Source organism: Phasianus colchicus, chromosome 19 (assembly GCF_987193195.1).
Source record: "Phasianus colchicus chromosome 19, bPhaCol1.hap1.1, whole genome shotgun sequence".
NCBI lineage: Eukaryota > Metazoa > Chordata > Aves > Galliformes > Phasianidae > Phasianus > Phasianus colchicus.
Window position 1 is genome coordinate 9,719,474 of NC_143454.1, and position 25,242 is coordinate 9,744,715.

At 47.5% G+C, this 25,242-nt stretch overlaps 1 protein-coding gene across 4 annotated transcripts in view; it reads left to right on the forward strand.

Moving 5' to 3' along the window:
- COL5A1 (collagen type V alpha 1 chain) overlaps positions 1-25,242 on the forward strand; it is a 127,787-nt gene that overhangs the window by 78,309 nt on the left and 24,236 nt on the right. For all 4 annotated transcript variants that reach the window (XM_090121356.1, XM_031601829.2, XM_031601830.2 and 1 more), the window contains exons 20-37: positions 1,065-1,109; positions 3,185-3,238; positions 4,309-4,353; positions 4,817-4,870; positions 5,444-5,488; positions 6,612-6,665; positions 9,049-9,093; positions 10,613-10,666; positions 11,831-11,875; positions 12,920-12,973; positions 14,307-14,414; positions 14,702-14,755; positions 16,096-16,149; positions 19,651-19,695; positions 20,049-20,102; positions 20,994-21,038; positions 21,622-21,675; positions 22,263-22,316. In XM_090121356.1, coding sequence (XP_089977482.1) covers positions 1,065-1,109; positions 3,185-3,238; positions 4,309-4,353; positions 4,817-4,870; positions 5,444-5,488; positions 6,612-6,665; positions 9,049-9,093; positions 10,613-10,666; positions 11,831-11,875; positions 12,920-12,973; positions 14,307-14,414; positions 14,702-14,755; positions 16,096-16,149; positions 19,651-19,695; positions 20,049-20,102; positions 20,994-21,038; positions 21,622-21,675; positions 22,263-22,316 — 963 coding nt within the window. The remainder of the gene's footprint in view (positions 1-1,064; positions 1,110-3,184; positions 3,239-4,308; positions 4,354-4,816; positions 4,871-5,443; positions 5,489-6,611; positions 6,666-9,048; positions 9,094-10,612; positions 10,667-11,830; positions 11,876-12,919; positions 12,974-14,306; positions 14,415-14,701; positions 14,756-16,095; positions 16,150-19,650; positions 19,696-20,048; positions 20,103-20,993; positions 21,039-21,621; positions 21,676-22,262; positions 22,317-25,242) is intronic.

Consider the following 25,242-nt stretch of genomic DNA (forward strand, 5'->3'; position numbering starts at 1 on the left):
GCTTGTTTTCTAAGGTAGAGTAAATTGTAGCAAGAAATTCCAGACAGATGTGGGAGGCAAAGATGAAATTGTTCGCCGCCTTAACACTGTGTAGTCAATAATCAGAAGGCCTTTAGCAAAGCTCAAACTAAGTGATTACAGGCCTAGGAGTGCTGGTGTAAGAGGAGAGATGGCAAATGTATAGCTCAGAGATATGTGTGGTTTAATTGGAGGAGCGAGTATGGATTTCTCAGGCTCTAATCCCACTCCACACTGTTCTCTTTCCACCTTTGGCTATTTGTTTTCTCTGTAAAACACAGATAACAACACCTCCCTCACCACAAAGTTGGGAGGATTAATTCGTTGTGGATGCGCGGTGCTTTGAAGTTGGAAAGACCGAACGTGTCTTTTGGGAGAGGAAGTCTAAATTGAAAAAGAACTGTGTAAGGGGCAGAGAAGCTTGGAGGATGTAGTTGGGTATGATAGAATGCGTTTTATTGGCAGCAGAGGAGAATTTATAAGTGCTGGCTACGATTGATTTCCTAAGAACGAGTGAGCTGGGTGTGACAAGGTGTTCCTAGGGGAGTTTTTGGTGGTTTAAAAGCAACTTGGAGGAAGCTCTGTCCAATTCTTCCCAGCGGGCACCAGCAGAGAGTGGGTGCTGGGGGATGAGGAACGACCCCTCTGGTTTATCTGAGGAGCCAGTGGATTAATCTGGCTCCATCAGATCCCAGGACAGCGTTTCCATGCTGGCTTCCCGCTCCGTTAAGTACTAAATCTTGTGGTTATTGACTCACATGCCCTGAATTGTTCCTACAGTATCTTGTCTGTTAGCAAAATCCATCTTTATAAACACCGACATGAATTATGAAGTATCCTTACAGCATTTCTAATCCTTGGTAGATTCTGCACACGCAGTATTAGTCTCGCGGCTTATGAGGCCTCCCTTATGCACGGCTACCCTCTCCTTGCTCCGAGGAAGCTGCTTTTCAGTGTGATTATTATTTAACAAGAATGAAACAGCTGTGATGTGACTGAAATATAACTGCTGTGCTCTGTCTCTCTGTGCCTTCGCTGCCGGGCAGGGGGATGATGGAGAAGTTGGACCCAGAGGGCTGCCTGGAGAACCTGTGAGTATCTCCTTCTCGAGGATGCTGGGCAGGGGCTGGGTGTGATCGTTGATATTTAGGGGTCCTATGGGGCAGCTCTTAAGGTGCTGAGGACCCCAGAGGTTTTGCTAGGACTGAGCTTCCCTGGCTTGAAGACCCAAGCGTACGCTCAGAGGGTCTGCCCTACTGACTGCTCTGCTTTTCTCGCTCCGATGGCCACTGCAGAAACACAGACCTTTCTGAACTTTGTTTTCTAATGAGTGAAATTTTCTTTGCTCAGTGGCTAGACTTAAAGCTGGTAATTTTAAAGGTAAAGCTTGGCTTAGGTCGGTCTTATTTTTCATACCTGTATCCTTTTGGATTGTTTAGGAGTCAATTAAGTGGGCTGGGGGGGCAAAGGATGTATGCTAAATATATGTGAAATGTGGGGTTTTGTGAATGCAAACTCTGGGAATGCATCTCAGGGTGTGATCCTAGCAGGGTTAACCCCATTCCATTGGCCATGACCAATAGATTGGTGCTCTGTTCATCTTGCATGGAGCTGCACAGTTTGTCAATGGCTGGCCCTGTAGCTCCACTTGTTGTCAGAATATCCCACCAAAAAGAAATAGTTGAATTTTCAATTTCAGACTCGGAAAAGCATTTTCTGCCTCAAGAACCAAGTATTTATGATGATGTTGGCAGTGATAAACTCTGTTTCTGGCTGGCTGTAGACTTTAGTCTGTAATACCGTTGTTGGCTGCTCATAATATCCAAAATGCGTTTCCTTCGTTATAAAAAGAGCATTCACCATCTGCCATTGGCCATCAGCTTTGTTTTCAAGGTGTCTTATTTTGTTGTTGTAAGGCCCAGCGTGGTGGCTCAAGAGTAATTGATGGGAGTGCTGGACACACTTCACATGGGAAAGGAAGGCTTGGCATTTATGGGCTTGTTGGAACTAAATTACAGACAAGATGTCTGATTAACTTCTGAGGATGATTAATCAACCCAGCTATCTGCTCAGCACAAGTCCAAGCAATAACTTATGGGTTATTAACTTCTTAAAAGCATTAATGAGCTAAGGTAACAGAGTAACAAAAGGGGAAGTTAAACGTTGATAAGGCATGCGGAGAAGTTGATCTTTATAGCAGCAATGCAAGAAAAAGTATCTGTGATGGCCAGAGGAGAGGTTATAATTGCATTGCAAGAAATTTGGTAATAAAAATACATCCCAAATCTGCTCGTTTCTATCTGTTTTAAGCCAAAAAAGAGTCTTACCAAATATAATGGCAACTGAAACCAGTGGTGGGCCTTCCATCCCCATAGCTGGTTTGTACCAGCATCAGAGCAGCCTGGTGGGACCCCTGGGAAGGGGCTGCCTACCAGTGTGTCCAGTTGGCCCCACAGCCCCCAGGTAGAGGAGCTGCCAGGTGTGCTTTGCAAAGTCAAAGCAAAGCGAAGCATGAACTGTTGAGTTTACCCTCTCAATTGGAGACAGTTCTCTTGGCACACCAGTGCAGTTCTCAGATGTCCCTGAATTTCCCTGAAGGTGATGCTGGGTTCAGCTTGGTGAGGAAGCTAAAAATGGAAGGAAACCGATAAGCGGTTGTGGCTGAAGAACCAAACGCCTTTTGAAAATGTACTTTTGTGCTGCAGGCTGAAAACCCTTTTCCAGCTTTGCTGAGTTGTACAGATTGTCAATGATTAAAATTAAATCTGGAGCGATTTGGAAATATTAACCCTAATCATCCATTAGTGGAATCGGTTCATTTTTCATAATGCTCTCGAGCTAGAATGACTTGGCTGCAACATATTTTGCATCACTGTGCTTGCTACAGGGTAATCCAGGAACATGATTAAATTATTTATTAAAAAAAAGAAAAAAAGTAGCTGAAATAGGCCTTTTTCCAACCCAAAGAAGAAAGCTGTGAGTGTATGTTATGTAGTTTACCAAAAGCACTTCAAGGATGCACGCACACAGGGTTTCTCTTACTGGTTTTGAAGCACAGGAAGATGCTGTTAGTGCAGAAGCAGTGGCCAGCACTGAAGCTGTGCTGGGCAGTGTGATGCTCGTGGGGGAGTGTGGGGAGTGCTGACCCTGCTTGTTTTCTTCCTAGGGCCCCCGAGGACTGCTGGGACCCAAGGGGCCACCAGGACCACCAGGGCCACCGGTAAGTTCCCAGGGCTGCTGCCCTCCTTGGCCATCTCATTAACACCACCCTGTGCCCATCCATCATTCGAGCAGATAACACACCTGTGTAGCTGTATGCATCTGTGCCATGAGAAGAAGCATTCCTAAAAAGTTACACCTCTGAGGCCGTATTCTGCCCTGTTTTCTGTGCTGTCTCATCTACCTACGGCAGCTCAAGGCTTGGCCCACTTGAGTAGAAATTAAAACCTAGCTCAGGCTGAAAGGGAAGAATGAGAGCTATTAACACGGTGCCTCGTGCTATTAACTTTTGCCTGAGGGCTGTTGAGCCTTTAGAATGGTTTGTTCACATTCTGGGCAAAAGCCAAGGCAGGAACGTGCAGTTTTGTTATGCAGGAGGCAGTCACCTTATCTGCTGTGCCCTGCTGGCCGGGGAAATGCTGATGTAAGGGCTCGTTCTGCAAATCACTGCAGCTCACTGAAGTCCCCAGACTTAAGACCTGAACCCCGTGCTGCTGTGAGAGCTGAAGGAGTCAGTGCTTTAATAGTGAGTGTTGGGAGGTCCTTAACCCCTCCCAGGATGTGAAGACATCTTCACTTTGAACTGTAGTCCTGCTGAAATTCAATGAGTGTCAGGTCTCACACGAGCACACTGGTAGGAATGGATAAGCCAACCTGCCCCAGAGCAAAGTGGTGAAAGCAGAAACCCCATCCCGAGGTCTGCACTTGGCCACATACACCTTGCTGGAGATGCTTAGGAAGCTTGTGACCCTTTTTGTGGCCAGGCTGTGTGCTGCTGAAAGCAATCCAGCTAGGGCTCATCAATCACGTGCTGATTCTGCTTTTGAGGAAGGTTAAACCAGAGGGAAAAGACCAAAAAGACTTTTAAAGTGTAAATTTACACGGCATCAGTGTAAGTGTTATATCATAGAATCAGCTATTTGACCTAACACCTTTAGGAAATGGTTCTGTTTCCATGTGGTCCGAAGGGCTTCCTGATTTTTTGTTTTTGTTTTATTGCATTTTTCCCTGTTTTTGAGGTACAAAACAGGCAGATATTTTCTTCATGCTGTTTCTTAAATCCTTTCCCAGGGTATGGCTGGTATGGATGGACAAACAGGTCCCAAGGGGAACGTGGTAAGTTTTTGCTGCCCATTTTACAGACAGTTCAGGCGTTGCAGATAGAGAGCGTATGCAAAATGTGAAATGTACTCTATTAAATTAGATTTGCTAATTGGTTTTTAGTCTGGTCTAGACTCCTATCAGAGCCTGTGAAAACCACAGAGAGTATCTTCCTACAGCAAATGGTTGTTAATTTATTATAATTTCTGATGGAATTACACATTATTTCCCCATGAAAGATCAAACGTTCTCATCGAGATGTGTGCTGTTCTAATGAATATCAAAGTGCTGTAGCTTAAGTGATGGGGGGGGAGGTGGGGAGGGATCTTTGTGTCTCCTACTTCACGCTGCTGGGATGAAATGGACTCCTGCAGAATAGAGGCTCAGGATGCTGTGAGAGGGCTGGTGCCAGGCAGGAGCTGGTGGTGGCTCTGTTGCTTGTTTTCCTGCTTTCAGCTCTGCTGTTGCCTCCTCACAGGGTCCCCAGGGTGAGCCGGGACCTCCAGGCCAGCAGGGCAACCCAGGTGCTCAGGTAAGAGGGAAACTTTTTCTATTGGTAGGACAGAGGGATGCTGATTTGGGGCATGTTTTGCTCACCAGTCAACAGAGGGACCAGCAATAAGATCTGGTGGGAATTGGTGTGATGTACATCGCTGGTCCAGAATCTTCCTGGAAATACTCCCAGATTCAGATACCCCTGGTTCTCAGCTGTGATGCAAAGCCAAGCCCAGGTCCAAGCAGCTTCTTTGGCTGAGCCACACTGTGTGGCTCATTCCTGACTTTTAGCATCCCATGGTTGGGTCACTGGGAGCCATAGCAGTGATGCAGATGTCCAAGTCCCACCATCAGCCCTCTGGGCACTCCTCACTCCTCAGAGCATCCTCATTCCCACCGTGGGGACAAACCACGAAGCAGGGCAGCTCTCCAGGGGCTGTTCTAAAGCAGAACTTCATCGTTTCTCACAAGACATTTTGAGTATGAATGGAGCTGGGGAAGTCCCCAGCCATCACAGGCACTGGAATGATGCTCAGCTGAGGCACTGCCAAAATGCATTTGGAATGAATAGCTTGTTCCTTACTGACCCGAGGTTTTTTTCTATTCTCAGGGTCTTCCAGGTCCGCAAGGCCCCATCGGTCCCCCAGGAGAGAAGGTACAATGAAATGCTGCTGCTCTGACTTAAGACAACTGTTACCATTAATATGCATTTGCTGCTTCAGCTGCTTCTCTGCCCCATATGCAACATCTGTTTGCAGCCGTGTCCATGAAAGTCTAATGTGGCTCATTCCAGACAGAAGAGAGACAAGAAAAACACAGTTTACCTCTAATTCATAATATTTGCATTCATTTCCTATTTTAACAGAAACATTTTGCAGGCAGCCTATGGCAAAACATTAGGAGAGGGCTGAAAATTGTCTCTTTCATCGGGCTAAGTGCCTGTAAGTCTGAGCAGGATGGTAATGGGAAGAGCTGTGGGTTTGGGTCACGCTCCTTGTCCCCTCTCCTGACCCATGCCAACAATCTGTGGTTTTCTATGGCTGTTGATGTGGGGAAGCTGCTGTTCTTGCATCCCTTGGCAGCACTGAGACCATCAGGGTTTAAACAAGGGTGTGGGATCAGCTTGTGGAGTTGGCAGAGCTGTCGTTCCTCAGGTGCACCACGTTGGCAGGGGATCTGTGGTGTGTGGATGGGGTGAATCCCTGCTCACCTTGGCAGGCTGCAGTTATCCATCAGCAGGAGAGGAGCAGAGCATTAGCAATTCCAGTGGTTACAGGGCTCTTGGCTTTAAATGCTGAGTCACGCACTTGCAGCAGTAGCAACGCTCCTCAATAGGGTGAGAAATCAGGTGGTTAATTAAAAAGGTAATCACTTAGCAATGTTAAAGCAGCAAGACACGGTCAATGGGGGCAGCTCCGCTCTTCTAATTTTCTTCCTTTGCCAGTTAATCTTCTTGCCATTTGTCACCAAGGAGCGGGCGTTTCTTGGTGCACAGAGCCCCGTGCATTGATACCCTCCTACCTGTGCCTGGCTCCGCTCCCAGCCTTGTGCTTGGGCTCCTGCTGAGCTCTCCTTGGGTCTGCTGAGCTGTGGGATCCAACCCAGCATGCTGCAGTGACTCTGCCCTGAGACATGAGCAGATTCCTTGCAAATCAAGGCAGCTCTTCCAGCTGACCCCTATGTGTGCAGCCTTTCACAATTAAGGCAAGCGAGAATGATGCTCTGGGGGCTCTGACTGTTGCAGCTGATGATTTTTTTTTTTTTCTGTTTGTTTTTAGGGGCCGCTGGGCAAACCTGGTCTTCCTGGCATGCCTGGTGCAGATGGTCCTCCGGTAAGTCTGCTGGCCCCAAGGCTCTGCTTGGCACAGGGGCTGCAGGGCTGATCCTGCACCCATCTACCCTGGGTGCACCATGGACCTATGGTTTCCCCTTGACTATGGGGTCTAAGCTGAAGAAGCCCTGGCCCTGCTCTGAGCTCTGCTCAGCCTCACAGTGCAGCACAGAGCACTTTCTTTGGGCTTCTCCTTCCCCTTCTCCTGTTTCTCCTCTCTGTTTCATGCGGGTTTGCAGCTCACTGAGGTAAGGATGGTCTCACACTGTGGGTACTGCTGACACAGAGGGTCCTCATCTCCCTGGGCATTGCTGCAGAGCACTGATAACAGCAGGCTGCAGTGGCCCATCAGCTGGATTGTTGCAGCTTCCTCCTTAATCCGACTTCAAACATTTGCTCCTTTCTCTAGGAGTTGGTGTCTGGCCTTAAAAACTGACCTCATTTCTGCACACCTCTGAGACACCTGATTTTGTGGATGACAAATGGAAAACAGTTACATTCCACTAACACAAATGCAAAGCATGGCAAAAAAAAAGAAATGAAAATAAATTTACATTTTCCACCCTGGGATTATCAGTCATATGAGGACATTTCAAACATCCTTACAATTGTTAGCTAAGTCAATAGAGCAGCTAAAGCAAAGCCCAGAACATCTCCAAGGCTGTAGCTTTCAATGTGAAATCCTTGCAGCAGCCTCCAGGGAGCTTCAACTGGAGGAGGTCTGTTTTGTGCAGATTGAAGGCTGTGTCAGATCAGCAAGTTGAGCGTGGACAGACGTGGCCACTGGTAGCCACATAGTTTGCAGCAGGTTGTAGGTTTGTTGCACTTTCCAAGGAGAAAACTCGCCCATGTTCTCTTTGTAGCAATTGGTCTTGAAAGCCATCTGAAAATCCCCGAGGGCCTGAAACACCTTGCTGTGAGAACCAGCCGAATTGCTCATCAATTTTTGATCTTAGTGACAGTAATGGAGATGGGCATTTGGGAAACGGTGGTGATTTAGTGTAGAATGGCTAGGAGCCTCTGAAGTGCTGTTGTGCTTTCATTCTGATTCCCCTGGGCTGCAGGCAGATGTCAGGAGCCCAAGACGAGCAGTTATGTGCCCCCATGCTGCACTGATGCTGTTGGTGCTGTTTAAACTCAGAGGACGAACTTGGATTGCAGTTTCTCTCCGTTTTGTTCATGCATAACTGGCAGCTGTCATTTTGTTTCTTTATTAAACCCACTTGTTTTATGAATTCCTGCTTGTCTGACGTTCCTGATATGAAGACTGATTGTGGAAAATTGTTCTGTGATTTCTTGCTGTATTGCTAGAAAGTCACTTGTGTATTTCAGGAAGAGTTCATATCTAAAGCAACCACTGCAAAAGGCTTTAATCATAGAATTGAATCATAGAATGGTCCAGATTGAAAAGGACCACAGTGATCATCCAGTTCCAGCCCCCTGCTATGTGCAGGGTCGCCAACCAGCAGACCAGGCTGCTCAGAGCCACATCCAGCCTCTGTCCTTGAATGTCTGCAGGGATGGGGCATCCACAGCCTCCTTGGGCAAAAGGAGCTGGATGTGCTCTCATCTTTAAAAGAAAAAAGGAAGATGCCTGGCTGTGCAGCACTGCCCTTGTGGAGGGTTTATTGCTTTCATACAGACATTGCCAGACAGAGAGCATCTTCTGACCTGGCTCCGTTTTGGTTCCTGTAGTAGGAAAATCAACACTACAAACTGCTCCCACGGATTTCCTCGGTTTCTCACTAATCTCTCCTGCTGTACCTGAGGCAATTTGCACTTTTGCTTTCTGCTGATTGAAATCCCAGCAAAGGGCTGCTTCTCAAAGCAGTGATTGAGGACGTGGCGGGAGCCATTGGTTATTCAGCATCAAATCCTAAGAGGAATGCTGGCCAGCATCCAGCTGCCACCGGACAGGGATGCAGGTTAGCTGCGCCTTTGTCATGAGATCCTGTAACTGACTCCAGGAATTAAGAAATTAATGAGGGGCTCTGACCAGTCTGGGCATCTTGTGACCTTCACAAGTTTGCTAAGGCATGGAGTTAATTTTTGTCTTTTTTACCCCCATCTGCAGCATTTCTGTGCTGCTTCCTGCTGAGCTTACTGAGGTGTCCTAATATGTGACCAACACTGCAAAACAGTTTGTGCTTTTCTGCTGAAAGGTGGTGAAGAATGAGAAGGTTTAATAACCAAGAATAACAATGCAAAAGACTAAATACAGTCTTCATTTTTTTGGGAGGCTTCTCCTATCAGTGAGAGTTTCCTGGAGAGCAGTAGTTGTATGGCAAATAAATCAGAGCTGCCTGAGTGAGCCTGTTGGATTCCAAAGCATTAGCCATGCTCTAAACCCATTTTTTTCCTCTGCTTGTCTCTTTTATTAATAGGGTCATCCTGGCAAGGAAGGTCCTCCTGGAGAGAAGGGAAGTCAGGTAGGTGTCAACAAGTTTTTTGTTACTGTTAAGTATTGCAAAATATGAATTAAGAATCTAACATCAGCTTTAAAACAGAAGATTCATTGCCAGGACAAGATGCAGCCAGTGAGCTGCTGCTTGTAGGAATGAGAGGTTTTGCTGTTAAGGCTCGTGGTTCTTCCCAAAATAAAACAAACAGTGTTGTTAAGAAGATGCTTGCCAGCACAAGGATTCTGCTAGCAGACTCGTATCAGCAGTTTCCCATTCCTGGCTGACACAGCATCACTGCAGTCACCAAGGTTGCAAGCTGGGGCCAGGATGTGGGTGCTGGTGGGACAGCCCTGAGGTGAGGGGCTGAGACAGCAGAGTAGGGTCAGCAAATGGGAGACCTGAAACTGCAGAGGGAAGCCTTCTCCTTATCAGACAGAAAGAAATATCCTTCGTGGCGCAGGGGAATGCAGAACATTACTCTTTCTGTATTTCTGCTTTTCCATTTTCTTCTTCTCCCCTCCGACTCGAAGTCCCTATTTAACAATATGTTTGAGAATATTGCCAGAGGCCAAAGTCCTTGAATTATACAGCTGCCTGTCTGCTGGGAGATTTACCATCTGCCTTCCCTCTGCGTCCATTCAATTGAGAAATGCTGCACGTGTCAGCAGGGCTGTACAGAGCCACAGCCCAGCGCCCTGCAGTCCCCATGCAGCACAGAGCCCATTTATCCGTGCATCCACATGGCAGAATGTAAAAACCCAAGCGTGACTGTGATGGAAGACATGAAGCAAACACCAGGGAGTCAGCAAGAGGATTGCAGGGCCAGAGTGCAGCTTTCTGTGTGAGTTATTTTTCCAGCAGCATTGGATGCCTGTCTCTGTCAGGCTGGAGGAAGTGGAAGGGTATTTATTTAGCTGGCTAATATTTCAGCAAAGTAAAAGCCAAGTGGTTCAGTAAAGAGCGTGAGTGGTGGACAGCGAGGCAGCAGGGTGGTGATGGATCACCTGCAGGCTGCATGCATGCAGCATCACGGTGTCACGGGTGCTTTGCAGCTCCCAGCACTGCAGGCATTTCCTCTGCTGTGTGGTGAGGCTGAAGGGCAGCACCTCAGGCGTGTGCCTGGAGCAGTGGCTGCTCCCTGTGATACCGCCCCGAGCTGTGCCTCATCTGAATGGAGATGCTGGTTTGGGAGTGGAGAGGTAACAGAAAAAGAATGTTCCTCCTGCCTCGGAGTTGTTTTTCTTTCCAATCCAACACACAAGTCACTTATCTTATGTACAAATCCCTTTCTACGGTTTGTCGCTGTCTGTGTCTCCTTTCTTTGTTCTTTCCCATCATACACATCTTTGCTGCTGGCTGAGCTGGGCTCACCTGCTCCCAGTGATGTTCTTGTGCTGTTCTGAGCTATTTTCAGGTGGCTGCTGCCACTTCCACCCAGTCTGAAGCAGCCAGATGGATGGGATATTTGATTTCCACACGCTCTCTTTATTGCTGCATCTTCACATTGATTTGATGTGTGTTCCTTTGTGTGTTTTATTCACCCCAGGGTCCACCAGGCCCTCAGGGCCCCATTGGTTATCCAGGACCACGTGGAGTCAAGGTAAGGAGGTGCCAAAGCAGCATCCCCACATTGTTTGCCCAAACTTGACTTCTTTGTCTTATGCAGGAGATGGATGAGATGCTCCTGGTTGTACCGAGCATCCTGGGGCAGGGTGCTCTGTGTGTTCTGGTTCTAGCAATGTGCTTTTAGTGCCCTACTGCCTGGGCCACCTCAGTGACACCATGTTTGTTGCTTGACCAAGCCTTGGTCTTGTGTTTTCTCACAGGCTTCTAAGCCTCCTGCTTTCCAACAGCACCTTCTAGCATCATTCAGTGCTTTGAGGAGATTGCTCTATTAATTCTTCTTGAACGTGGCTCAGTCCCCTTCCAATCATTTCCAGTTTACAGCCAAAGTAAATCTCAGCCAGAATGTGAAGACTTTAACAAGGCTTGTTAATAAAACAAAATGCCTGCTCCTAAAACAAAGCAAGCTTTTCATGCTCCCCATCCAAAACCTTGTGAGATGGTGCTTGTGTGTCACAGCAGTGTTCTCCTTCAGTGGGCTGAATCTCAGCTTGCCCATCACTCCTGCTTGGCTCCATTTGCTCATAAGGAGACAGTGGGGATTTTTCCCCATTCAGCCCTGGCTGTTCCACCCCATCATGATGAATTGGTTCAGGTGCAGTTGCATCTCGCTTCCCAGAGGTCCAATGAATCCACAAGGGTCTGTGCTCATGGATACGAACACACGTTAGAGGCTATGGGTAGAGTTAAACCCTCTTAAAGCCCCTTCTGTCTTTGTTCAATAGCAGAATCCCATTTGCCGTTCTGCCTTCAAAACTTGAGCTGAATGCACGTAGCCAAAGCAAGCTTTCATCTCAGTTCTTGCAAAGTTACAGATTGAGCTGTAGTGGTCCATTAGGGAATGGTTTGCTATTGTGTTTACCACTAAAGTGGAACTGTTCCACATTACAGTGATCTACAGAAAATGTGTCATGCACCAAATCCATGGTGCGTACAGACGAGGCTTTGCTTCCTACAAGCAGCATCCTATTAACTGAAAGAATCTCCAGTTCTGAGAAAAAATGCATCACGTTGGGTTTGCAGCTATAAGTAATGTTCAGATCTTCCCTTGCTTGTGTTCTGCTGCGCGCATTTTGATGTGCTTTTAATTATCCTTTGTCTTGACATGTACCATATAACACCTTGGTTTATCTTCCCCAAGGGAGCGGATGGTGTTCGTGGGTTGAAGGGCACCAAAGGTGAAAAGGTGAGTTAGTGTTTTGTGTTTGAATTGATTTTCTGCACCTTGGAGCAGTTTTGCAGAGCCATCCTGCAGGATGCTGCCTGTGAAATTCTCATGCATGAGGGAATACCATTTGATGAACGTTTGGGAGCAATGCAGCCCCATGACCTGCTCAGGTCGGGAGCCTTTTGCTGCAGTGAGCTGGTACCAATAGCTCAACTTCAGCTTTGGGATGATTTCCCTCTGACAAAATTTGCAAGTTGAGTTTTCTGGGCACGATTCCATGGAGATGAAGAGTTTGTGGTGTGTTACAGCTGGACCTGGGGAGTACAACATATGGGATGTGCTATCCAGACTGGTCATTAGAGGAGCTCGTGAAACCCAAGTCAGAAAGGAAGCGGACCCAGTCTGTATGTCAAAGATGCAGCTGGGTTCTCACCAACCCAGAGATGGAGAAAAGTCTTGCCCAGCTCCAACCCTACATAGTTCTGTATTCCTTCATTCCTGTAACAAAAAATCAGCAGCAAATCTAAGCAATTCAGCTAGGCAGGGAATCTTGGCAGGGACCTTCCAAACTTTAAAGGTCTTTCTGGGAATGGTATCCTCATTACCTATAAGAGATTTGCTGTAGGATGAAATACATTATTGATTTGAGTTCTACAATTAAACCTTCTTGGCTGAAAGAAATACTGCCCCTGTCCTAGAGGTTCCCTCGAAGCGTGGTGTAAAACATCCTCCATGAAAATAAAGCCAGTTGTACTGCAGAAATAATTGATTCCCAGTACTGGCAAGGTGTTGTTAGTCACATCGAGCCGGATTTGTGATATCCTGACTGGCAGGCAGCGGGGATGTGAAGGAATCCTTCTTTGTCAGCCCTGCGGGACCTCGGTGGCTGCAGCCTGCCTGGATTTTCATCTGTGTGTTCTCATGGTTGGTTGTGTGCACCGAGCTCTTACAGAAGCTGATGTTGTTCTTCCTGGGTAGGGGCCGTACAATAAGGCTGGGTGAGCCTTGATTCTTTTGGTTTTATTTTTTTCCTTGTCTGTTTTTCCCCTCTCTGCTATTTAGGGTGAAGATGGCTTCCCTGGCTTCAAAGGGGATATGGGCATCAAGGGAGACCGGGTAAGAACCTGCACCCAGTGAGGTCTCAAAGTGCTCCTACAACAGCTCAGCAAGGCAGGTTTTTGTCAGGGCCCTTCTGGAGCACTCATGTTCACCTCAAGCACAGGCATCATAAATCCTTATATTCCCTAGTGCCATCTTGAAGGTAAAATAAAACAGAGTAGTAATAGAGGAGGCCCATCTTGCTGCTTTGATTGCAAAGAATCCTGCACAATCTTGCTGTATCGTATCTGTTTCCAGTATCTCTTCTCTCCCATAATATTACACCTGGGGTCTGGTAGGCGTAGTTATTTGCTGAGCATTATGTGTCTCCAGTGCCATCAGTGTGAAGTGCAGTTACCAGGAACGCAGAGCAGTGAAAGCTGCTGGGGCTGCAGGTTTATTTTACTCCTGTCTTTAAATCCAAAAGCTTTTAAAAGCAGTGGAACATGCTGGTCACCAGAAACCCCAAATCATGCTCAGATGCTGTCTGTCCTCAGCACCTGGGCACTGGGAGCTGTGTTCCCATCCCATCTCCTCAGCAATCAGGAGCACTCTGTGCTCATCCATCCCCGCGCTTAAAGGACAAATGAATGCCTTGCATGAAGGCTCGTAAAACTATAAATCAAATCCTCCATCTCTGCTTGGCATTTCAAACGGATAATCGATCAGGTTGGTGCTCCACCTGTCACCTTGGACTTGGTTGTTCCAAGGCTCAAGGACAGAAGGTGGCAACGCTGTCCTCGCCGTTGCAGACAGCCGTAAGCTCACAACTCTGCTTCCCACCAGCGCTCTCCCTGTGTTTTATGATGCTATGAAAGGCCAAGGGTACTTGAAAGCCTCGCAGATAAATCTGCAGCCACCCAGCTCCTTGTGAGCCCGTGTTGGTGTGGTAGCATCTCCTGCTGCTCTGTGTGACAGTGTTGTTGTGTGTGCTGGAGCCCGCAGTGTCGTAACAATTCATGTTAATGGCTCAGTTCTCTCCGTGCTCAGATTTCCTAATGGTTTGCAGCACAAAAGCTCCAGCCTGATCTTTATTCTCCGGTTGCCCAGCTCAGCCTTCAATTAAGCACTTCCCAAGGCTTGCTTGCACATCAAACTGCAATTTGGGAAGCGGAAAGTGGGTAAAAGGGTGCGTTGCAATCAGAGCTAATGACAGCTGTTTCGGTGGAGATGCTCTGCACAGAGATGGGATAATTGGGCCACCGGAAAGACTGCTGCTGCTGGGGATAATGGCACGGCCAAGAATGAGAGCTCTGATAACGCCCTGCGAGACTCTCAGTGACAGGATGCCTTCTCCAAGAGTCTTTCTGCAGTCTCTGATAATGTCTCTGAGTCCTCCTGTCATTCACAGGGTGAAATTGGACCTCCAGGCCCCAGGGGTGAGGATGGCCCTGAAGGCCCCAAAGGTCGCTCGGGTCCCAATGGAGATCCCGGTCCTCTCGGTCCTGCTGGAGAGAAGGTGAGCTGGGGGGGATGGGGCTGCCTGGGTTGGTTCTGCAGCACTGCCCTCTTTTCTTTGGTAGAAGGTTGTAGGGGGTGGCAGTGCCTGGCTGGGGGGCACAGGGGTGGCTGTGGGGCAGAGGGATGTGGGAGTGTGGGAGCTTCTTCTAAAGACTTTGGGGAAAGCAGCGATCCATTGGTTGTGTCCACCCAGCATCTGCATGGCTCAGGGTTTTCCAGTGCTTCTGTTTTTTCAGTGGCAAAGCTGTAGCTGCCCACATTAACCCAATTTTCTTTGTCTTTCAGGGAAAACTTGGCGTGCCAGGGCTGCCCGGCTACCCGGGCAGGCAGGGTCCAAAGGTAACAGTGGGATTTCTGCTCACAAGGACGAAGTGGAACGGTGACACCACTGCGCTGAGGGACCTGGGGGGACACATGACAGGAGGAGCAGGGCTGGTGTCTCAGCTCTGCTGTGGCACTGCATGTTAGCACATCCACGGCAGTGGGAAGCCAAGCCCTTTGTCTTCCCTTTTAGAGCTGATGGGTGTGCAGCTTTCTCACATTTCTCACCACTCCATCCCTCCTCCCCACACTCAGAGGATGTATTTATGGATGGGTAAAAATAGCTGCCAGCCCTCAGCCGGGAGGGGATGGGCCACATCCTGCATCATCTCCTGCACGGTGCTGAGAGGAGATGGAGGGGACAGGAGCTGCAAAGTGCAGAGTGTGCAGAGCAGCTCCCACCAGGTGTGCAGGATGCTTGGGTGGCAGATGGGCTCCTGAGAACTGCCGTGCTGGCAGTTGGCAGAATGAAGCATCTTCAAGGCTTGGGGCTACTGCTAGCTAATTAAGGGGAATAGCTAATGACTCAGGGTCTCCCTGAAGTTAAAATAGAACTGCTATTTGCAGATTTGCAAGCATGCTTTGTATCTTTTCCATGCTCCCACCTTCGTTTGGGCCATTTTTGAATCTTCTTTTTAAGTTCAAACTGTGAATTCCATTACACAGAGTGAGGCTGCAGCCTGGCTTCCAGCTCCATGCCCTTGAGGCTTTGGGAACTTATGCTTTCCTTAAGATTGAAGTTTTTTTTTAAGAATCATATTTTATTATTCATGCTTGTTGCTTGAAAAAAAAAAAAAAAGCAGGCATGTTTAACACTGGAGACATTATTAACTGCAAGAGATGGTTTCTTGGTTGTGGTGTTGATGTTTTATTTTTTAATTCGCTTTTTCTTTTTCCTTTGCATTTATTTATTTTTTTTTTTTTCATCTGATTCATATTTTAAAAACAGCAGCAGCAGCTATTCTCCAGGCACTCATATCAGAAAGGAACAAGCCAGGAGTTAAATTTTCATGTGCACCGCAGTGACTTAGGAGCTAAACACAAAAGCCTGCTGTTCCCCAGGCGCTCGGTGCAACCGTGGGTTTGGGCTTTGCAGCCATTTCCAGCAAGGCATGGGACTTTTTATTTTGGGTTGTTGTTTTTGGAGGCAGTTTGGCTTCTGAGGTCGTTCCAGGTCTGTCTTCGATTTTGTTTTTATTAGAGGAAGGTTTTAAAGCAAAATAAAATAAAATAAAAAGAGCCCCAGGAGATGTGGATGTCAGCAGGGTTGGTCGGGGTTATCCCAGGCCAATGGGCGCCTGGTGCAGGCAGGCTGAGTTCAGTGTCCTGAGCCTGTCTCCCTTTTCTCTCCCCCAAAGGGCTCCATTGGCTTCCCAGGATTTCCAGGTGCCAACGGCGAGAAGGGCACACGGGTAAGAGCTGCTCTCTGCTCAGTTGGCTGAGTTTTCCCTCTAGAGAAGAGCCCTCAGGCAGGACTGCTGGCTGTCCCTTTGCAGTCCCCAACAGAGGATGCTCCAGCCCTATTACATGCTATTACATCGAGATATTTTAGGAGATTTCTCTGAACCTGAATCCTTCCTTCGCTGCCAGATGTTGCTCAGGGCATGAAGAGCTTTTTAATTAATGGTGATTATTGGAGATGGGTGATTCTGTTCAGAACCGTTTTCAACCTAACTGGAGATTTAAAATGGATTGGTGAAAACACACTTACAGGTGCCTCCCTTTAAGTGAAGCTATTGCTATCCTAGATTCCTAACCACCCTTCAAATACTGGGGCTCCAGCTCCTCCAGATGTCCTTTACAGAATCACAGAATGGCCAGAGTTGGAAGGGACCTCAAGGATCATGAATCTCCAACCCCCTGCCACATGCAGGGCCACCGACCTCCGCATTCAATACTTTACCTCTCACCCCTCTCAGCTTTGCTGCCAGGCAGCAGGAATTTTTATTTACCTATTTCCTTTTCTTAGTTTGAGGATAACAGTGTTTATTTAGGGGATGGGGAGAACCAACATCCACTCATTTTGTGCTCCAGCTCTGGTCACAGGGTGAAGACTGGGGGGAGAGAAGAGGGCGAGCAGAATTCGTTTCCCTCTTCCTCTCATTTAAATACAAATGACTTCTAACAGACGTGTTTGATGGGCGCGCAGAAAACATAAATCACTTTGCACTGCATTAATATTGTGCCACTGAAATTTGCTTTATATCCCTCTCTTTTTTTTTTCCTCTCTTCGCTGAGTAATTTTCATCTCCTTTTGAGCTATGAACCCCCCTCCCTCAGCTCCAGCACTGGAAGTGGGCAGCAGGAGGGAGGCAGCTGCCACAACAGCCTCATATTTACTGTAGCCCTGTAATTACCACCCGCCTTACCCAGTGGGCAAGGAAATTCTTGGGCTGCATTTTCGAGTGGCTTAAAGGAAGGCATCAGCACCACAGCCCCGGGGAGATGCGCTGCTGTGCAGCCCTGAGCGTTTGCTGCCCTCCTGCTGGTTGAATTCCAGTTCTCCCCAGTGATGGTTTGGACCATTTATGCCACTCTGAACCCAGTCCGGCATCTCGTCCGTGTTTTATCACTGTGTTTGTCTGCATGGAGAGAGAGAGAGAAAAACACTTCATGGACAAATCTCTCCTTTTAGTGAAAGGAGCTGCGCTTGAAAAATTTATCAGAGTAGCAGAAATAGAGATTTTCACTGACTCCTTTGGTATCCTTTTTTTTTTCCTTCCCCTTTCTCCCAAGTATCTGCTTTGAAATAAGTGAAAGCGATTATATACAGAACAATAGAGCGAGTGAGGATCGCTCTGCACAAACCAAATGGAGACCATCAACGGAATTTAAGCCTCGTTGAGTTAGACTTGATAAATTACATTCTGCTTCTCCCGAGACCAGTAAATCTGCTATTTTATGAGCGTGTCCACACGCAGTCAGGAAAGCGAGTTTGTAAGATTTGCTTCTCCGGTGCATTGTGGAGTAACCCAATTTGCAGCTGAAACAACCCAAAATCATTCCTGTTTGTCTTTTCTTTTTATGAGGCATTACTGTTATGATACTCTACATGGTTGTTTGTGTGTCCAGAATAATATGAATCGCAGGTTGATTTTTTTTTTTTCTGGCAATTGTCATCGTGTAGGGCTTGAAATAAGCCTTCCATCTTAGCAAACATGAATAGTCCCCCAACCCAAATTAATAAAAAAACAAAAGTGAAAAACCTCAATTTATGTGCTGGCAGCTCCCCCAAAGTTGAAACCAAGTTAAGAGTGAGGAAGTCTAATGGAAGCATCCCCTGCAAACATAGAATAGAATGGCCTGGGTGGAAAAGGACCACAATAATCATCCAGTTTCAACCCCCCTGCTATGTGCAGGGTCTCCAATCAGCAGACCAGGCTGCCCAGAGCCACATCCAGCCTGGCCTTGGATGCCTGCAGGGATGGAGCATCCACAACCTAACATAGTGGTGGTTTTAGTCCAAGGCTGCCCATCACGGTGCCCTGCAGCTGGAGTTGAGCTCAGGTGGGATGACTGGGGCATCTTCAGAGCCTGGTTGTAAAATCAATACTTGGGAATGTGAGTAAGCAATCTTTATTTTCAGAGCTAATAAGCCTCAGCCATTAGCATAGGATAATAGATCTCCCTGCTCGCCCCGTCTGACAGAGCCTGCAGGGTGCAGGGCGGTGCTGAGATCCAGTCCATCCATTTGGGTGCCTGGAAAATAACCTGAATTTAGATGCCTTTCCTTCTCTGTCTGAAATATATAGGTCTGTGTGCATTTACAGTGCTATATAAATTCTTAGCGGTGGTACACAGTGCTGTATGCATGATTAATGGTAGCAATAAGCAGGGGGAAATTTTGCTTGAAGATAGAATTGAGGGAAAAAGGAAGGGAGCGTGGGGGTGACCTGCAGGGGGCTGCACTCTGTGCTGCCAGATCTGAATTCAGCCTCACGTGGCACAGGCGGGGTGCTTTGAGATAATTTGGGTAATTAATTGAAGAAGTGTGCCAGCAGTGTTTACTAAATGAAGCCACAGAGCAAGGAGGATTGGGCAGGGCTAATTATAGCAGCTAGAAGAAAGTTGACTTGAAAGTTACCCAGCTCCTGTGTTCTGCTCACCTGGTTAATGAGTGCTGAACACGAGAAGGCGAGATTGTTAGATGATGGATTTGGGGCAGAAAATGGCAAATGATATTTTAAGCATCTGCGTTCCTTACATAGAAAGTCTCTCTTCCTTCAGCTGGGATTGGTTAAAAAAATAAAGCGCACTGTCTGTCCAGAGGAAGAAGTCAAACCTATTGGTGCCCTTATGATCATGACACCAGCCAAAATAGTGCCTTCAGATAGCAAGCTGTGGGCCATTACTTTTCTTTTAGGCACGTGGAAATGGAGCTTAACGTAATTCCAGATTTAGGACCCAGCCGTCTTTGTCTTTCTTCTGTCAGAATTAATCACAGTCCCCCATTACAGGAAACTGAGTGCATCTGTCAGATCTCATAAGCCTGCTGTTTTGTTGCGGCTGCAAAGCAATGTCTTAAATTACTTGTTTAGCACGAGGTTCACAAAGATGAAGAAGGATCTGTAAATATGTGGGGCGGCTTAATTGGCTTGCGTAGCATAAAATAGCAGTGCAGGTGAGGATTTCTGCTCTGCTGCTGGCTTTCCCTAAATATTTAATGTCATCAGCTTGTGCCCTGTGCACCGTGAGCCAGCCTGGGAGGGTTACTGTTCACATGCATCCAAATGTTATAAAAGAAAACAAATGCCATCATCGAGAGCTGTGTGTAAAACTGCTATTGTCGTTTTAATTACAAATGAGAGATGCAGAGTGGGGAGCAACGGCTCTCCATTGGGCTGCATCTGCTGCAAGCCCAGTCTGTGGCTGCTGCTGGCCAGAGACTCATCCGTGTTTCTTTTCCTTTGCAGGGGACACCTGGCAAACCAGGTCCAAGGGGGCAGCGCGGTCCAACGGTAACGATGCTTCTTTTCCCTCTTTTGCATTTTGATGTCTTGTTAATGCCAGGAGAAAGCACATTCTGGTTCATGTCCTGGCTGGGTGGGATCTGGCCCACCCAGATGTGGCCTTTAGCCTTAAAGCTGAGCAGAGGGGATGCGGTGATTTGGGGATGGGGTTCACTGTTGGTTCTAGTTTGATGTCATGACAAAATAGGTTGAAACCACAGTGCAGAAGGCTCTGGTCTCCCTGTTGCTGCTGCTGGTGGGACAGCATTTTGTCCCAGTGCAGCTGCAGTGCTTGTCTGATGTCACTGTAGCTGCTCTTATTACCCAAGGCACTAAGATGTCATCTTTTGTGTTTTTCTAAGGGTCCACGTGGGGAAAGAGGCCCTAGGGGAAGCACTGGGAAACCTGGCCCAAAGGTAAGGTTCTGGGGAGCCTATGATGGCAATTAGGAAGAAAATTGCGTCCTAAAAAGTGTCAGCATTAGAGGCCATCTGCTTCATTGCCTTCCATTTGCCTTTTCTCCCTTTTCCATTTTGCATTTTGAAAGCTGAGCCTTCCTGGCCTTCATTACCCAGCCAAATGCCTCATAACCCAACTGTGAAGTCTATGCACAGCTCCTAGAAACGCGCTGGCCTTCATTTCTGCAGGAGATCAACCGCATGTGCGAACAAAGGCCCAGAAGAGGAGGGGATACCTTGCAGCAGGGACAGCACAGCCCTACATTCCGTTTCCCCTGAACCCTATTTTTTTCACAACCTTGCACCTTGCTGAGCCACTTTGCATGCGTGCTGCTGGCCAACGACTGGCAGCCCGGCACAATGGGCATTGTTTTGCCAACCAATGGGGAAGGCAGGCTCAGCTCCAGCACCTGCTGCAGAAACCAATTAAGTGACCATCAATTGCTGGGCATAATGGAAGCGAAGCTGTCGTAATGAGGCATTGTCAGCACCACGCTGCCGGCTTTAAAAATAAATGTCTCGGCTTTGTAGCAGCATGAATTTTTGATAAATACCTTGGCTTTGCTGCGGCATTTATCTCTCAGAGGGCGGCTGTTATCTGGTGGAAATATCCTGAGCCCACCAGCGTTATCTTTGCTGTATTTTTGTTAAGCAGTGTGGGGGGAGCGAGCAGTTGCTCATTTGTCACTGGATGTGGCTCTCGGTATGGAGCTGTTGATGGAGAGGGGCTGGGCAGTCGGTGGGATACCTGGGGTGGTGCCATTTGAAGCCTTTGTGCAAAGCAGCCAAAACGGTGATTTATGTATTTTTAATGATGTGTTTTGTTTTGTTTTGTTTTATTTGTAAAAGGGCAACTCTGGTGGTGACGGCCCCCCTGGTCCTCCTGGCGAACGGGTAAGGCCATGTGTGGGACTAGAGCAGGGATCAGTGCAGTCTTGTTGATTTCATACAGCAGAAGGGTTGGGTTTACAGCACTGAGCTGGTGCTGCAATGAGTGTCCTAGCAAGTACTGTGAAGCAGAGAGCAGTGGGGAGCTCCCTTCAGCCGGGATGTGGCTGAGGACACCTCAATCAGCAAACAGAATAAATCTCTTTCAAAACCCACAGTGAAATTTGCTTGTGTAGAGAGAGGTCTTACAACATCACCTCCAGCCCTTAAAGCCCTTCTGAGTTCTTCAGATGAGGCTCAAGTGGGATTTTGGGTGTCCTACACCAATATTGATCCATGGGAAGAAGTGAAGGCTGCCCATGCTGTTTGTGCAGACACCAAGAGCCCCTCAGTGGCTGATGACACTCCTGGTGTTTTCTGTGTTTTTCTCAGCTGGACTGAACACTTGGTTAAATATGCATTTCTATGGGGCACAACAAGCCAGCTTTTGCATATCTTCGCGCTCGCCTGGTGTTCACACAGAGCTGTAATATCATTGTAAAGCGTATGCACTCCTTAACCCCGTTTTCTGCCTCGTTTTGTATCCCAGGGACCACCAGGGCCTCAAGGACCAACCGGATTTCCTGGACCAAAAGGCCCCCCTGTAAGTAACGCTTCCCAGAACGTGCAAAGAAATGCATCTGATCCTTTCCATCCAGCTGTGACTGCCTGTGCCAGCTCAGCCCTCTCCGCTTGTCTGACGAGATGGGTGACGTGCCCAATAAAAGGCATTACTGAGGCATCACAATAATAACTCGGTGGTTTAAGATTTTAAATAGCCGAGTAAATTGCAGCTGATTATAAATGTTCATTTCCTAATGACTCAATATCGCTAGGATCTTTGCTGCTCTGTTCTTTTTCTTCTGTGTGCTGGGAGGACAGCACAACGGAGTAACGCTTCTGTCTCTGCAATTATTGTACGTTGAGGGGGAGCCTATGAAACCTTTTTGGAGTGATTTCTTTCCCTGTGGCGACTGCTCACTCCCTCTCTGCATATCTGTAATACAGATCTGTAAGATCACCGGGAGATGTGTGAGAAAGGACCGTGTCCTTTAGGGTTCTGAGCACCCCCATTTCTCTGTACAGCGGGTGGGGATTAATGCAAAGATGCAATTTTTGATTCAGTCCTTATCACATTTGTACTGCTGAGCACTCAGCCACGTTCCTTCTCACCTCGGTTGTCTGCTTTAGGGTCCTCCTGGGAAGGATGGATTGCCTGGTCACCCCGGACAGAGAGGAGAAACTGTAAGTAGCCAGAACTCTCGGGCAGATCATTAGCCCCGAGCCTCATCTTGCTGGTTGGTTTCTCTAAACCCTCCTGTGCAGCTGGGGAGATGGGGCCACCAGTTTGCTCTCTGCAGAGGTCTGTGTGTCTCCAGCTGCACGGGCTGGTCTACAGGAAGCAACCTTCTTCTGAGCAGGATGGGTTGGGCTAATGATGATTTGCATGATGGCCACGCACCAGCCCCTCTCTCTGTCCCTGCGGTACACGTGGGGGTGATGTGCATTGCACACAGAGTGAATGTGAGGGGGGAGGTAGCGAGGCCAGGGAGTGGCACAGGAGCAGCTGGGGCTCTGTGTGCTGCAGGGGATGGGTAAGAGGATGCTGTGAGTCAGCAGGCCAGGACCTGGCCCATGCTGTGCACCCCACAGACTCCCCAAAGCCCTCCCAGGGTAAGGCTGTGCCTCAGCTCTGCTCTTGTAGCACAGTGGTTGAGCTGTGCTTTCTTCCCCACTCCTCTCTTTGGAAATGTCCAGGTGTAATGTTGCTGTTGTAACTCTAGGTATGTGGGAACAGAGAATGCAAGATGGATTCCCTCCTTCGCAAGCCAGCACTCAGCTTTCTGCACTCCATTGCCTTAGCTCAGAGCAGTTTTGCTTTCTCAGGAGCCTGCCATGGGGAGAAATAAACGCTTTTCCCTTCTTTATGCACCGTGCAGCCAGCACCAAGAGCAGTAGCACAGCAGAGAAGTTACAGCCCCGTTGCTGCAGTGCTTCTTTGGAGAGGAAAGCACCTCCTGGCCAGGATCAGTGGTGCCATGGCTTTGCTCTAGCTTTTCTGCCCACACTGGTTATTACAGCACACGCGTTTTTCTGCCCTGCCTTGGCACACCAGCATCTCTGCTGACACCGCCTTTGAGCCAAAGCCACTCACAGGGCTCCCCCAGCACATCTCTCTTGCTGCCCCCCGAGGAGCAGCTGCTGGGGCCCTTACCGTGTCGTATGCAATACTGCTTTGTCAATTTTAAAAGGTTCTGTTGCACAGATGTAATCAGTCTTTCTCACCAGAGGAGAGTGATGAGGCATGCGGAAGGTATGATGGCTGTCGTGCGTCTCTGGTGGTCTGTTTCGTGCACCTTTTTGCTTGAAGGATACCCTAAGCAAAAAATGACTGTTCTACCATGTATTCTTCTGCATGCAGTAATTAGTAGCTCTCTGTTTGGCATTTTGGGGGATGTTGATTCTTTTTTCCTCGGCTGTTTACAACCCAGCTCGTTTTGCTGTTGTTGGTACATCACTCTCCCATCACTGCATGCTGCATGTTAGCAGATAGATTCTTTGTTCTGTGTTTATTCTACAGGAAAGAAACCCAACGTCCTCTACTCAGCTTTGCTTTTTTTTCTCCACCGCCTTTCCTAGCAAATGAGCATTAAAGAGGCTTTGCACATTATGCATCTTTTCCCCTCAACTTATCACACAACAGTTTAATTAACTTGCCTGGCATTTGCTAAGCGAGGCAATGCAAATACTGCTCAGTGCAACACCAGATATTTACTCACGCTCCGTGAGACTGACTTTGTGGTGATGGTTGTGGTATTTTGAAGTCACAGTCCTCACTTCAGGATTAACTTAAAGGTGGAGAGAAGAGTTCTCACCTGCCGGAGTCTGACTGTGACATTTACGTTTCCTTTATTGAGTTATCTGAAAATATCCAGGACACTTAAGCTGAGATTAGAAAAAGCAGTAAAAAATTTGTCTTGCAACTGCAGCTCTCAACTTTTGAGACTGGAATAAAGCATCACATTCCTGAGTCTGTATAAATATGAGTAGACAACGGGCTATTTGGGCTCTGAAAGCATTCCCTGGTAGCTGTCTTCTGTTAGTTCAGGAATACTGACCTATTGCCATCAAACAGATTCAAAACACCAAAAACCTGTTGATTTTTTTGTCACAAACAAACATTTTTGCCACTTTCCCCTGTGCCCTCGTGGGTCACAGATTCGTAGTGTTGAGTCACAGAATCGTAGACTGATTTGAGTTGGAAGGGACCTTTAAGATCATGCAGTTCCAACCCCCATGCTATAGGCAGGGACATCTCCCTCTTACCCAAATTGCTCACAGCCCCATCCAACCTGGCCTTGACCCAGGTAGAAGCCCTTTTCTTTGTCCTCTTTTCTTACACAGAGCTGAAAAGGGAGGAGATAGACATAAAACCAAATTAAATATCATTTCCACATCAGTAACCCTGCTAAGTGTGCTCTGTGCCTTCGTGCAGGAAAACCTAGACTTGAAGTCTGCTCTTCAAATAGCTCCCTTTAATTAACTTTTCATTGAGAAACAACAAATCATGCTGAAGGATGCCAAATATTGGGCCGTATTAGATTTATTAAGACAAGATCTAGAGAAGACAAGAAAAAAGAGCCCTAAAAGCTCTGTGCTCGTGGTTTAAAAAGGATAACAGGAAAGCCCTTTCTTCAGATTAAAAAGGAAAGTCCCACACAGAGCTGGTTGAGATGTTCTTCTAAGATAAGGGTTTGAATTGTGTGTTCTTTTCACAGTGATGGTTTGCCATTTGCCTACTGGTGACATGATAATTCTGCCATCTGCAGACAGCTAAAATAGCACGGTGTGGCTTTGTAGCATGGCACAGTACCACTGGCTTTGGGACTTATCCCGTCATCTTTTGTGGCAATGAGAAAATAGCCTGGATGCCCTGAATGGCAACTCTCAGGCTTGTCAGCGTGCTGGAGTAGGAATGATAATTAATGTGCTTTTTAAGGAGTGGCTTAGGAAAACTGGAAAACTGCAGTGGTGATAGCTCGTTATTGTCACTCTTTACATGTCGTTATAATTAGCTGCTGTGGAGACTTCGTTACTCATCATTGGGCCATCTAGAGGGAAACACTTTTGTGATTTCTTTCAGCAGATGCTGAGGAAGGAAATAAAACTC